This window comes from Varanus komodoensis, unplaced genomic scaffold (assembly GCF_004798865.1).
Source record: "Varanus komodoensis strain SLA01 unplaced genomic scaffold, ASM479886v1 scaffold142, whole genome shotgun sequence".
In the NCBI taxonomy this organism is placed as follows: Eukaryota; Metazoa; Chordata; class Lepidosauria; order Squamata; family Varanidae; genus Varanus; species Varanus komodoensis.
The window spans coordinates 1-14,744 of record NW_025335415.1 but is presented as its reverse complement, the minus strand read 5'-3'; the positions used below and the strand labels follow the sequence as shown (position 1 = coordinate 14,744).

The 14,744-nt window shown below is 38.8% G+C and overlaps 2 protein-coding genes across 2 annotated transcripts; one reads left to right on the top strand and one right to left on the bottom strand.

Moving 5' to 3' along the window:
- Positions 1–5,657: 5,657 nt before the first annotated feature.
- Positions 5,658–6,575, bottom strand: LOC123020144 (olfactory receptor 14A16-like). Its single transcript, XM_044423571.1, has one exon. It carries the CDS (start codon positions 6,573–6,575, stop codon positions 5,658–5,660), a length of 918 nt encoding a protein of 305 aa, XP_044279506.1.
- A 5,719-nt stretch (positions 6,576–12,294) lies between these two features.
- On the top strand, positions 12,295–13,203 carry LOC123020146 (olfactory receptor 14A16-like). Its single transcript, XM_044423572.1, has one exon. The coding sequence runs from the start codon at positions 12,304–12,306 to the stop codon at positions 13,201–13,203; it is 900 nt and encodes a 299-aa protein (XP_044279507.1). The 5' UTR covers positions 12,295–12,303.
- The last annotated feature ends 1,541 nt before the right edge of the window (positions 13,204–14,744 follow it).

The following is a 14,744-nucleotide window of genomic DNA, read 5'->3' as shown; positions in this document are numbered from 1 at the left end:
TGTCCCTGAATTTTTGGAGTCTGAGTGCCTTTAATACAGCATGTTTTTCTTTAACTGAGTATATGTTTGTTAACTCCACAGAAGCATAGGAAGCAAAATTGTATTTAAATAATTGCAAAATGTATGAAATTCTTGATGTTTCAATAAGCTATGCAAAAGCAATGCAATCCCTTTTCTCTACCTAGAATTGCTATAAGAAAATTGGGGAAAACAAAACATGGAAACAAAGCAAATGTGTGTGTTATGGTAAATAAGTAAATGCAGTGCTACTTACCACATCTACTAGGAATATGTTTCTGATATATATGAATTCCAAACCAACTTGAGCTGATTTCGATAGATCAAAGTTTGGATCCCCAGAAACACTCTGACTCTGAATCAAAACATTTCTGAAGATAGGGATTTAAAACACAGAGGTACAGATAGTGTGTCCCTAAATATAGATACCCTAATTTTTGCACTGCATGCTCATAGAATCATAAAAGAAAAGAATTACAAGAAGCTTACACAACTGTTGAGTCCAACCATCTGTTCAATGCTGTTGAGTCCAACCACCTCCTTAGGTAACTGGTTCCATTGCCATACTGTTCTAACAGTCAGGAAGTTTCCCTGATGTCCAGCCAGAATCTGGCTTCCTGCAACTTAAGCCCGTTCTTATGTGCCCTGCATTTTGTGATGACTGAGTAGAGATCCATATAATTTGATCTGTAATAGGGAATATTCCAACACTTCTTAAATTAACTGTTAATTGTCAGAGCCCAGACAATCCAAAAAGCAGAGTTGGAAGGGATTTAACAATCTGTACATTTCTAACTCCCTCCATTCAGCCAGCAGAAAATTGCACTGTAATTTTATCACTAAAATTATTTTTAAGAAACCTACTTTTTATCTTGTTATAAGATTTATATTTCCAGTTGCAATTTCTTCACCAGACACTTAGAGCATTGCATTCCTCAATCCAGCCCTCCCTTCATTCTCTTGTGTCTTTGAGACCGTTAAAGATAAATCCCACTTTTCCTTGAGACAATCACACCCTTTTATTGTGCAGCTGTTACTATGCAGCTATGAATCATTGATGTAAGAGGAGTTGCTGTGGGCTGAGTCTCAGGAGCCCAACACAAATCAGCCATTGTGTCCCAGAAGACTTGGTCCCAGGAGTTCAGAGCAAATCAGAAACAGGATGTATAAACAAAAATTAAGTTTCTGGTCTTTACAACTGGTAATACTAGCAAGTAGGTGTGGATTTAGGTACATACAGATGAAATATTAAAGATGAGTATTAAGGTTTTTCCAGTCACAATGCCAAAAGTATTTAGTGGCACACTTCAAGTCATTTCTAGTTTCCATTATACACACCCATGAGGGTTCTTCAAAAAGTTTCCTCAGTTTTTAAGACTCTATTAAGAATTTCAAAAACAAATTACATCACTTTTCTACTAAGTCACCTTCCTTTGTGATGCATTTTCCCCAGCATCGTACCAACTTTTTAGTGCCACCAGCAAAAAAATGTTTTTGGTTGAGTGCATAGTCACTGATACACTGCTGCTTTCACATCACGATCACATGAAAATCTTTTTCCCCTTAAAGCTCTGCATCTGTCACACTAGTTCGGCCATTTTGAACATTTCAATCCATTCAAAGATAACTTTATGAGAGATAAATTTATCCCTATACTGAGCACATGTGTGGATATGAATTTGTGCTCCCAGTACACCTTCTGGCCACAAAAATCATATGACAGAACACTGTTCCTTTTCGGTGCAATTTATAAGTTTCGCAGCCAATTCTTATACTAAACTACAAGGGCAACCAGCTTGCCACACAGACTAGTCAGACACGACCAGTTTCGATGCTTCCCACCCTCACTGTTTCCAATGAAAATATAAAAGTGTGGAAACTTTTTTGAAGACCATTCATTCATTCATTCATTCATTCATTCATTCTCTCTCTCTCACACACATATATATATCTGGAGCATTCTCTATGTATTGATCTTTTTTTGGGGGCGGGGGGGTTCTATAAATTTGATGGCATGCTAAGTGGAAAAGCAACTGCCAAAAAAGTGTAGTAGATGTTTGAGTGAGATCATGTGGCATGTTCACACCTCAATGTTTTGTGTGCATGAGGTAGAAATAAGTTTTTGAAAGATGTGATTTAAGAAAAAGAAAGTTTTAAATAACTGAGATAGCAACAGTCAAGTTTTGCTCCCATAATCAAATACAGTTTCTCCTCTTTGGGGATTACAGTTTGTGGGGTGGGAGGTGGCACCAATTAGTATCAATTCAAGTTCATTGCTAAATGTGAAGCCATAAAGTAGAGCTCAGAAGAACAGCTTTGCTTCATCTACTCTTGAGAATAAGACCCATAGAGCCCTTAATGTATCTCACTCACTAGCTTTTCAAATGCTTATTACCAGCATCTTTGGATCATGTCTGCACACCATGGCTTGCTTGGAAGAAAGAAAGAATGAAGTTTCTGTTACATTTTTTGCAGCATTATTTTGAACCGATGTTGGAGAATTTGATGTGAAATGGAAAGAAATACATGAATGAAAAGGTAATCATTCTTCTTTTTGCTATGCTTGATCATTTACTCATTTCCCTTCATCAACCAGCAAGTTGTAGCAGAGACCTTGGGCAGTGAGTTGGTAAGTCCTTGGATCAATCCCAAAGTCCTTCTCCCCATCTCTTACCTAAGGATACCATCAACATTAAAACAACAACATCACAGAATAGGTATTATATGAGGAATTACCTCAGCACAGAAGAAAGTTTAATTGTGATTATGATATTGAAAATGATAATGAGAACTTAGCAAAGCATACTACCTACAAAAAGCAAATGCTGTAGATGGTTTGGGAAAGAATCTAGATTTAAAATAGCCCCACTGATCTTACTGGGTCTCCTCAGTAATCACCCTTTCAAGGCTTGTTTCAGCAATGCACATACTGAATGCAAATAGCACAGACAATTTTGTCAGGATGCATACTTAGTCATACTTAGAGTAATCCAACCAATTTCAATAGATCTGCTCTAAGCACAGCTAAATCTGAAGCCAGACCAGTATCAGAAATTTAACTTTCATTAACTGCTCAGAGGGCCTTGGGCTATCGGGCAGTATAAAAATAAAATAAAGAAAGAAATTGGTCCATTCTATTGTTCCTTAGTTTTGATATAATATGTGTGCCTTCATTACAATATTGTATTCCCTGCTAATTCCAACCAATTTTTTTTTACAAAGAGATGTATTAGCTAGAAATAAAAGCAAACATTTAAATATTTACTATATGGCAATATTACCCACCTTTCCCTTTCTCCACACAGTTGATGTCTTCAGCAATGAGATCATAGAGCTGTGAAGTATTCACAGAGGATTGATCTTGTCTTCACTTCTTTGGTTTCAAAGGGCTGTTCTCTTGTGTTTCACATGTATAGGAGCACAGTCCCAGTGGGATGAATTAAAGCAGCTTGAATCGTGAGGCCATAAGTAAGAGGCCTCCCCCCTCCCCATCCCAGGATGCATCAGGACTTTTCTCTGATGATTCAGCTTTTGTTTAGAAAACCAAAATACTTTTGGGTATGCCATTTAAAAAAGCTTATTTTATTGCTCTTCAAAAAGAATTAGCATTTTGGATGTTCCTACCAGCTCTCTACTCAAAATGCCCAGCTGTTCACACAGAATGTGTATAACAGGATGCATTCCTTGAAGTCTGGATAATATCAGTGCAAATCTTCACCTAGATGTACATCTTCATTCACATTATCCTCATCTATGGAAGACAGTTGTGTGGATCTCCCTTTTTGCATCAAAACAAAAGTCTCTAACTTTTTCATTGGGGGAACAAATTAGCATATGGATTGTAGTTGTCCAATTGGTTAACAAAGGATTGCTCAGCAAAGGTATTCCCACCTTTCTGTGTTCTGGCCAACAAAGGAGAAGAGGCAGAGTTTTTGTACTCTCCTTCCTGTTCAGGCTGCATATATTTTTATTGGATAGTTGCATTCTTTCTGAAATTTATTTACTGATTTTTATGAAATGCTTTTCAAAAAAGGTGTGCCAAAAACGTCTAACAGTACTTCCCTAAGTGTATACCATCATAGAAAGCTAATTTAGGTAATGGTTGTCTGCCCAGGTCTGGCCCATTGCATGGCAAGGAGGAAGTGCAGGTTCAAATGGTGCATCATACCTGACCCATCCATCCCCTTGCAGACACATGACGATTGATCAACTGATTAAAACCTATATGTATATAAATCACATTGTTGGTTTTCTACTCAACCATACTATTTCTACATGCAACATAGGCAGCAATGAAGCCTCCTGGAATGATGGATGGAGGGTGTGGTGAGTGAAAGGATGCAATTTCACTCGCTTTCATGTGTTGGTGCAAATCAGGGTCCAAGTTGGTCTGCAGGCAGCAACAATCAAACATTTTTTTAAAAGATGGTACGTTAGAAGTTCAGATACTAAACTAAAGCATAAATACATACTTTGGGCACCTAATGAGTAAGAAGGAGTCATTAGAAAAGACCCTAATGCTGGGAACGATTGAAGGCAAAAAGAGAAGGGGACAGTAGCTGCATGGGGTCACTGGATAGGTGGGTGTGGGGTTGTGTACTCCAGAGGATGATGGAGGACAGGAGAACCTGGAGGAATGTTGTCCATGGGGTCATGAAGAGTTGGGAATGATTTGCAACTGAACCACAGCAACATAATCTGTCCCATCAATTTGAGCCAAAGGAGGCTATCTTCTGGTTGCCATTCTTCCTCCTCTTCCAAGGAAGGAGACAGGAGTAAGTAGTGCATGATTCCCACTGGAGGAGCAAATGATACATGGAACCATGCACAAATGTCTTGGTAGCACAAAAGCCACCCTCTCCTTGATGAGCTGAATAACTGAACAACATCAGTATTAATAAACTCATAGCTCTCAATTGTCCACTGTTGATCAAAAGTTCTTTCTCCTCTTCAATGAAAAAATGATGTCCAAGCCTGGTTCTGCTCCTTACTTCCCTTCCAGTCATGTTGGAAAAACATATGTAGGAAAAGCATGAAATTTAAATTCAAACAGGAAAGATTAAAGCAGTGGTGGCTGCAAAGTTTCTGAGAAGAAAATTCTCAGTAATGATCTGGGATGGTGAGAGCTTTAACTCTCTGTCTCCTAAAATAATAAATATAACTTTGAGGAATAGAACAGTCTAGATGAGATCTATCAGCTGGAGGGGGAAAAACAGCATTTGAGAGTTGTTGTTTTTTCCCTGCTAACTGCAGGCTAAAACATCTGCCCATTTATCTGGGTAGTGTGTCCATCATCCAGAAGTATAAGGGTTGCTGGATAGTGTCTCTGTGTATTTGTGATTATAAAACTTACAATGTTGCATTATTCAACCTGCTAAAGGCCACCTTGAGAGGTGGTCAATTGAAACATGGGGAATAATTTTCAAAATAAAGATAAATTATGATCAGGTCATGGTATCTGACAAGTTAAGTTTGAATCATGCAAGTGAGCTAAGGGAATGAGAGAAGGTTGTACCTCCATAGCTACACATATCTATAAGTTGTAAATGACATTGGTGTGTTTCCTTAATGAACCTATAATAATGGAAAAGGCAGGGAATTCAGTCTGTACAGAACAAGACTGGCAAATGCAAAGATGGCTACTTCAGACCTAATAACTTTGACAAAGCATTTTTCATCTCTTTGTTTCTCATGCTGTAGATTACTGGGTTTATTAAGGGTGGGACCACAGAATATAACATAGTAATGGCTAAATTTATATATGAGGGCATGTTAGGGGAAGGCTTTAGATAAGGAGGCCATGCAGTAAATATAAATAAGAAAAGGACAATGAGGTGGGGTAGGCAAGTGGAGAAAGCCTTCTTCCTTCCCTGTACTGTAGGGATTTTCCTAACAGCACTGAAAATCTTTGCATAGCTTACCATGATTAAGGTAAAGCAGCCAAACCCAATCATAGCACCAAATGCAACAATTCCATTTTCATAAAGGTATAAATCAGAGCAGGCAAGCTTGAGTAACTGAGGGACTTCACAGAAGAACTGATCAATAACGTTGGAGCAGAAAGGGATGGCAAAGGTTCCACAAGTGTGCAACACTGCATAGAGAAAGGTGCTGATCCATGCTCTGGCAGCCATGCGGTCGCAGGTTCTTCTGCTCATTATCACTTCATAATGCAGTGGATTGCAAATGGCAACATACCGATCACAAGCCATTACTGTAAGGAAGGCAACATCAGATGTTACAACGAAGATAAACAAAAGAACTTGAGCAACACATCCAGAATAAGAAATATGTCTGATATTCATGAGTGAATTGATGATTGATTTGGGAATAATGACTGAAACAGAGCCTATGTTCTGCATGGCCAGGTTCATCAGAAAGAAGTACATAGGAGTGTGCAGGTGATGGTCAAAAACTACAGCAGAGATGATGAGAAGGTTCCCTGATACAATTGCTAGGTACAATACCAAGAACGAAAAGAAGTGCAGAATCTGCAGTTCCCGGATTGCTGAGAATTCAAGGAGAAGAAATTCAGAGAGAGAGGATTGGTTTTTCATTTCTTCCATTGATTCCTAAAACTTATGCCTCCTCTGGAACAACACAGAAAGGTGAATGCTAACATCATAATATCTAGTATCCAGATAAGATTGTAGCTGGCTTATCAGTCAAAGCTCATAAAATATCTTTGTTGTCATGCTGATGACTTGGAAATCCAGTGACAATAGTTGGTCAATAAACACACCCACACAGCAAACCTTGATCTTTTAGAAACAGGTCAACCCCTTCCAAAACCAACTGAAAGACCAAAATTCCAGGTCAATGGGCCAGCACCAAAGTGTGCCTCTGTGTTAAATGACTCAATCTTTATTCATCCTCATCCAATCCATTACCATGGCCAAGTTATCTTGCATTACACCACTGGAGGACTGGTCTCAGGAATCCAACACAAAACTCCTATTATATTTCTGGAGACTTGGCCATTGGAGTCTATCATTTACAAATGATGTGTAAATTGCATGTATATTATAACATCATTTAAAGTTGAAGTAAATGAATGGAATATTTTTGAGGCTAATGTTCTGTTACTATCTCTTGCAGCACATTAATGAAAGAAGCTTTAAAAAACCCATGTCAATTATAAAAAGAAAGAAGAGTTGTTGAATTACGAACATTTTTGCATGACCATTCCAGTAATTTTGGTGGTCTCAAAATTGGGCAGAAAAGTTACTTTATTTCAGAAAAGTTCCTTTATGTTCAGTTCCTTTATTTTTGTTGTAGGATGAAAGCTAAGACCTGAAGTCCACTTATCTTGGCAAAGGGGTTATTTCTGCTACTCTTTACATTAACATAGAGTGAAGTCAAAGCATTGGATTCAGTTGGCTTCATGGTTCTATGATTTCTTTGATTTTATTAAATTATTAACATTCTTATATCCCATATCTACCCTTTTGGAAAGAAAATACCATACCATCAGACTTGCACATTAAATAACAGACTTGCCACAACAAAAACAAGCATATTAAAACAGTATAAACATTAAGACACATTTATAACACACAGGGACACATTTTAAAATCATACAGTGAAAGGCCAAGAGAGTGTGGGGAAACCATAGGTTCAGGGAGAGCATATTGCACAGTTTGGAAGTCACACAGGAGGAAGCCCTTTTGCACTTGCCCAAGAAGCCCATTCCCCCAGTCACTCTGCTGGAATGGCTGGTGGGGGTGAATGGCATTTGTGGGCAGGAAAGAACAGGAAGCTAAGCAGGCTCCAGGGCATAGAATGTTTGTTGTGCGATCAGCTGGTGCCTCAAAGGCCATCTCTGCCCTGAGTCCCTTCCTTTTTCCTTCTTGTTGTTGACATGAGTAGTAGGAACCTCGCCAAGGAAAGGAAGAGCATCTTCTTTTCTCTGCATCAGGCAACAAGTGTCCTGTTAAAGAAGCAGTTTGTCCAACTTTACTGCAAACAATGCTCAAAGAAACATAGAAAAAGAGTGAGACAGAAGGAGTCTCCTGGGCCATCTAGTCTGACAACTGGCTCCAACAGGCTCCACTCATGACATGCCTACCATGTGCATGTCCAGCCTATCCTTAAACAGCCTCACTGTTGGGACTTCAACCACCTCCCATAGAAGCCAATTCCATACCGTAGGGGTCCTAAGTGTCAAGAATGACTTCCTGGCATTGTTTTAGTGCAGATATATATAATAATGCCTTCTCTTGTCTTATCTTTTCTGCCCAGTCTGTGCTTTCTGGACTGAACATGGTTTGAATACAAAATTCAGTTAAAATCCATACATTTCCAAGCTTGCAATGTGTCTCACAGACTACTCACACACATTGGCAGCTTGTGCACCTTTGAACAATGTGCAGAAAAAGTAAGTCTTTGATAAAAGCTCACAAATACACAGTACTCGATAAAAGAAGAATGTGTATACTTTAAAGTGTAGTAGGAATTAATTTGGAGTTAAGTATGCATATAACTTGACTGTAAACAGTTCAGCAACTACAGTATATGACTAAAAGAACAAAAACTGTGAGTGACAGACTACTATTTTGGTGGAAGAGGAGAATTACTATGTTTGTGACAGAGAAATAATGACTTGGTTCACATGACCAGGAGATCCAGCAATGGCAGTGAAATGTAGTTTGTTGTCATGTCACCCAAACATGGCTCTTTTTTTTTTTTTTTTTGGCCAAATGAACCACCTCAAAAACCAATGGGGTCTTGTAGAGTACATTTTACCGATGGTGGTTGTCATGTCATCCAAACCTGGACAATCAATTCCACCATGGGTAAAGTTCAGTGACTGGCAAGGTGCTCCGTAAGAAACAGGGTCAGCTGCCCCACAAGTTCCCAAACAAACTCTGGAATGCTCCCCTCCCCTCTACTTTCAACTCCACACAGGTTTTTTTGCAATTGAAACTTTTTTTTTTTCTTTTGAGATTGTGCACATTTTTGTCATCCCCATTTGACAGCTGCTGGCAGCCCTTTCCAAAGCCCTTCTCTCCATCTCATCTGCCCATTGTTCTGCAGCTTCCCAGGCTGCCTGTACTTCCTTCTCTAAAATAGCTGCATGGTAAGAATTGTCTTATGATGTCTTTTCATAGACTTTAATAGAAGGGGAGGAAGCTGATGAGGTCATGGGTTTCTAGAGAAGTGATTATATAATGAAAAATGGGATACTCACTCTCATTTCTTGGCCACCTCAAAAGCAAGGTACAGGAACACAGAACTGAATTGATTAGAATTCCACAAAATGTTCTTATCTGAATTAACAGCAAAAAGCAATCCCCACCACCACCAAAATAAAGGAGACAGAAATTGGCATGAGTGAATTGGGTTGGAGCAAAGAATCTATGAGGGGTTCCATTCAAGTTTTGAAGGAACATGCAGACAGGGCCTGAATTAAGGCTCAGCATAGTCAGACACCTCTCAACGGTACACACTCCAGAAGGAAGCCTGTTGACAGGCTGGATTTATTCCTTACTTCATCCTTGCAGCCTGTTCTTTTACCTTCTTTCACCTTTGTTCATACAATAGTGGCAATGTGAAAGAGAAGCAGTGCATGCTATTGCTCATTTGGTCCCTTCACATCTGTCTTCAACTAAGCAGATGGTAGCAATGATGAGGAAGATGAGGAGGAGGAGGCACCAGCACTGCTAATCTTCCAAAATCTGACACTGGGCCTCAGTGTAATCTCCAAATCTGTGGGTTGTACACCACTGTACTAGAGCTATTTTCTAAGTGATGAAATTTGGAGGAAGTTGATATGTAATATTTTATGATAGACAGAGGGCAGTTATAATTTCCAAAATATTCTAAAGATGCAATTCCATACATGCTTAACTTAAACACTGTGGGATTTCAGGCTGAGTAGATATGTACAGAATCAGTGTGTGAGAAATGCATGACTAGCAATGCTGTGCTGAATTACCACATCAGATTTTTTTTTAATTCACTGAATCAAGTGAAAAAGAACAAGAACCTAAGCTGATGACAGTAATGTCTCCCCATGAGTAATACTTTTATCAAAGTTCATCTCATTTGTTACACACTATAAGTTTAGGCTCTTCAGAAAAGATGAAGCAATGCAATTAAGCCTTAGAGGATGACTTTTCCCCCTGCTAGCAGCTTTGTTAGACTCTTGATAATAAGATGCCTCATTAAGACACCAATAAATTTTCATTTGCCAGCTTTTTCAGGAATCAATTGCACACTTCTCTGCCGGCTCACAAGAAAGAGTGAAATTACTGTAGCAATTTTTGCCATTATGGGTTTTTTGAGCAAGTAGAGAGAGAGAAAAAAATTGTTGTTACAAGTGTCAAGAATTCTTCAAATGAAAAAGGTAAGTAATTCATTTCAGTGTTCTCTTCCACCCCCTTTTTTCCTGCATGGCCATTTGTTATCGTTATTTTTTTCCCCTCCTTTCCTCATCCCATTCTATTATGTAGAACAGAGAATGAGTGATACTCAGGTATGAATATGACATATACATGAGTGGAGAAGACCCTGGATCAAAGTTCTAGCTTGAAGCTGATTTAACTTACTGGGTTATTACACGTATATTTTATAATGTATAAAATATTTACTCAACATAAATATGCTTGGAAAATGATTTTTAAAAATGGTGATGATGAGAAAAACGCTTGTGATGTTGAGAAAAACGCGCAGCAAGATTAATATATTCCTATGTAGTGCTGATGGTATAATTCACAATTCTGGAGCAAGAAACGCTAAGCATCACTTTTTAAACTAGCTATGTGAGGGATAGTTGAAGTGGCTGCCTTGACATTATGCAAGAACAACATGAAGAAGTAGCATCTAAGAGATTAATCAAGTTTACGCAGTCAGCAATATGCAGGACAATAGCTAAAAGCTGGAAAAAAGCCAAAGTGTTTATTATTGAGGGTGGATGTGGAACTCTGGCAATTATGCAACAATATCTAATCAAACTGTTTCTTTGGAAAGATAATAAATATAATCTGCTGTTATGAAAAATCATAATGAAAATCTCCAAGCAGTGAATAGACCCCCTCTTTTCTGGAAAAAAAGAGAGAAAATAAGTACTATCTCTGTTAAGAAGCAGCTGTATTCTTTATTTTATGTATGTATTTATTCCTTGTTTCTTTATGCTGGAAGAATCTAAATCTAAAAATAAACAAACTACCACTTCCCTTACTATTTTTCCGATTCCTGCTATTACCTAGTACACTTAATAGCTACATGATCTAATACAGCTAAAGTTGGCTGTGACAAAATATGGAAAATGTGGAGAGACGTTAACATTCTAACATAACTGATCTTTAGGAAAATGTATGGAAAAAGTTCACAACCTATATTAGAGTCAGAATTAATCATATTCAACCGGATACTGTTTAAAATGGAGAGCATCCATTTAATTTTCAAAATAATTAGGATGATTTCTTTGGTTTAGCTAATGTTCTAGTAAAGGTGAGAAATGCTTAAGTATTAAACAACAGCCTTGCAAGCTTGAGTATTGACCTTGCAGAAGAGGAAAAGGGTTGTGCTGGGGACAATGAGGGGAGGAGAAAGGAGGTGGCAGCTTACACCATAAACACTCTCAGTTCTTTGGATGAAGCAGTGCCCTCCCTTGTCCTCCCTGCTGCTTCCTCCAAATGGCTGAAAACAGCCGCCTAGAGGAAATCCAGGGCATGAGGTTCAATAGCAGTGAAGATCATCTCTGCACCTCACTTCATGAACTGGATGGACATAAGTCTTCAAGTTTGGAAGCTTCCATGCATTGAAGCTGTTGGCACTGGATTGCATCCTAGAGGAATTTATAGCAGTACCAGATTCTGTTTGTTTCACATTTTAAGGAAATTGATCTATTTCCCATTTTTCAGATATATATGCATATTGGACTGCAGTTATCCCTTGGATTTTGTTGTGCTGTGATTTTCTGCATAAAAATGCATATATGATGTTCATCATATGTGAATGTGTGCACATTTTCAATGTGAATTCAAATGAGACAGATCACATGAGAAACTGGCATGAACTAGAAAATCCATCCTTATCCCAGGTTAACTCTTTTTATTTTTTATTTATTTATTTAGGGGACTTCTATGCCGCCCCATTCGCCGAAGCCTCGGGGCGGCTCACAACCATAAATAAATAGAATCCAATAAAACAATATAAATGAAGTTGCCCTGGCCTCTTCTTTTGACCATGACAATAATTAAACTGTTTTGTTCTTTGATGCTTCCAGAGAGTTTCCTGAAATTTAACATGGAGAGAGGGAAAACATTCAATCAAACTTCTATGGCAGAGTTTCTACTGCTGGAGTTCTCTAATGCCCGAGAACTACAGATTGCTCAGTTCATTTTGTTCCTGTGTTTTTTTTTGGCTGCAGTCGCAGGAAATCTTCTGATCATCTTGGCAATTGCACTCGACCGTCGCCTTCACACCCCTATGTACTTTTTCTTGATGAACTTAGCTGTGACAGATCTTGGCTCTGTCTCTGTCACTATACCTAAATCCATGGCAAATTCCCTCATGAATACCAGGCTGATTTCTTATTTTGGATGCATTACTCAAGTTTATCTTTTTCTGCTCTTTGCAGCATCAGATTACACTCTCCTCACCATCATGGCACATGACCGGTACATTTCCATCTGTAATCCACTACGATATGAAGCCATAATGAACAGGGGCACCTGCATTCAGATGGCAGCGAGTGCATGGCTAAGTGGCATTCTCTATGCTGTCCTCCACACCAGCTGCACCTTCGCCATGAGTTTCTGCTCCAATATTGTTGATCAGTTTTTCTGCAAGCTCCCCCAGCTACTAAAAATCTCTTGCTCTAAGTTATACCAAATGGAAAGTGCTTTTCTTGTTTTAAGTGTCAGTGCAGCATTTGGCTGCTTTATCTTCATAGTAGCAACATATATAAAAATTCTTGCTACGGTGCTGAAAATTCCCTCATCACAAGGCAGACAAAAGGCTTTCTCTACCTGTCTTCCACATCTCATTGTTTTCTCCATGCTCCTTTTCACTGGAACCCTTGTCTACCTGAGACCTATACCTAATGTCTCCTCACACACGAACATGGTGTTTGCTGTCATATATTCTGTGGTTCCACCCATGATAAATCCTGTGATCTATAGCTTGAGGAATAGAGATATTAAGGTTGCCATGGCCAAGCTATTAGGCTTGAAGTAGGTTTTTAATTGTGCATACTATGGTTTTCTTTGCTAAATGAGGATGTTTATGCATTTTACCATGACAGTCATATTCTAACATGACGATATTTTAGCATGCAGTCAGAATCTTTGAGCTTCAGCTTGAAAGGAAGATAAAAGGCAGTAACTGCCAGTTAGTGTGAATGGCAGGCAGTCGAAAGTAGAACCAGCCAAAAGTTAACCTACTGTGTAGTTTTGGTTCTTTATTTTTTGCTCCTTCTTTTGATTGCGCAGTGGTTTTCACCACTGTGATGCTGGGCTGGTGGATCAAAATGTTGCTGGTTTGAATCTGCACAACGGGGTGAGTTCCCATTGCTCCGTCCCAGCTCCTGCCAACCTTGCAGTTCGAAAGCATGCAAATGCAAGTAGATAAAAAGGTACCACTTCGCTGGGCAGGTAACAGCGTTCCATGCACTTCGGTGTTAATCATGCCGGCCACATGACCATGGAGACTGTCTGCGGACAAATGCAAGCTCCCTCGGCTAGGAAACAGAGATGAGCACCAGCCCCTAGAGTCAGGCATGACTGGACATAAAGTCAAGGGGAAACCTTTACCTTTTCAGTGCAAAACTAGAGAGAGACGACTCTATCTGTAATGTTCTCATTGAGATTGTTCTTCTTTCATTTCCACATGAGCGTGCATTTTTAATAAAACACACATTGTGCAATTTAATACAATAAATGTATTGCATGTATGTATATTGCATAAAATACAATATATAAGGAACGTTGTACATTTTAATTATGCATAATGTACAAAAATTGATGCCTTACATAATTTTGGGCACACTTGCCTTTGGAGTAAGCCATTGACTAAAGCATATTTGTGCATATTTTGCAAATCATACACATTTTGCTTACTGTATGTTTCCAAATTGTGCACAGTTTCAAAAGTATTTTGTTTTGTTCTGTAGTATGCATTGCAAGTGTGGAAATGTGCATATTTCCAACCACAATATGCTTGCTGGAACAAATGGGGTAACTCCATTAAACAAACAAAACCTTTATTGGACCAAGTTTCTCATAATTTTTTTGGCGAAACATGATGCACATTTTTGCTGGATTTTTTTTCTGCTGCTATGATTTTTGCTGTGTTGTGAGTTGCAGTGGCCTCCAGTACTACACTCCAGCCAGAAGCCACCCTTTCAGAAAGTCACCCAAGAACTACATTACACAATCACATTGCTCTGATCCCTGAGAGCATTCAAGGAATGAAATAGAAGTGGCGAGTTGATGACAAATATTGATTTGGAATTCATGAAAATCCCTGCTCCCATCTCTTAAATATCTGTAAACCTTATGCTGTTATGCACCAATTGTGCCTGTTCCTAGAAAAACTGATCTGGTTGCAGCAATGTGTTAACTACAGCCTGTGTAGATTACTGTTGCATGCCCTGTGTGGACTTCCATTTGAAAGGTGCTTCGAAACACCATCTATCCCAGCACGTTATGACCATAGCATTGGCTGTGGTTCGTTATTGAACTACTTCCAGGTACAATGGAAAATTTGTAAGCTGATTC

What these genes read in the sequence shown, in the direction of transcription:
- LOC123020144 (XM_044423571.1), bottom strand. Translation starts at nt 6,575, where the DNA reads ATGAAAAACCAATCCTCTCTCTCTGAATTTCTTCTCCTTGAATTCTCA.
- LOC123020146 (XM_044423572.1), top strand. Translation starts at nt 12,304, where the DNA reads ATGGCAGAGTTTCTACTGCTGGAGTTCTCTAATGCCCGAGAACTACAG.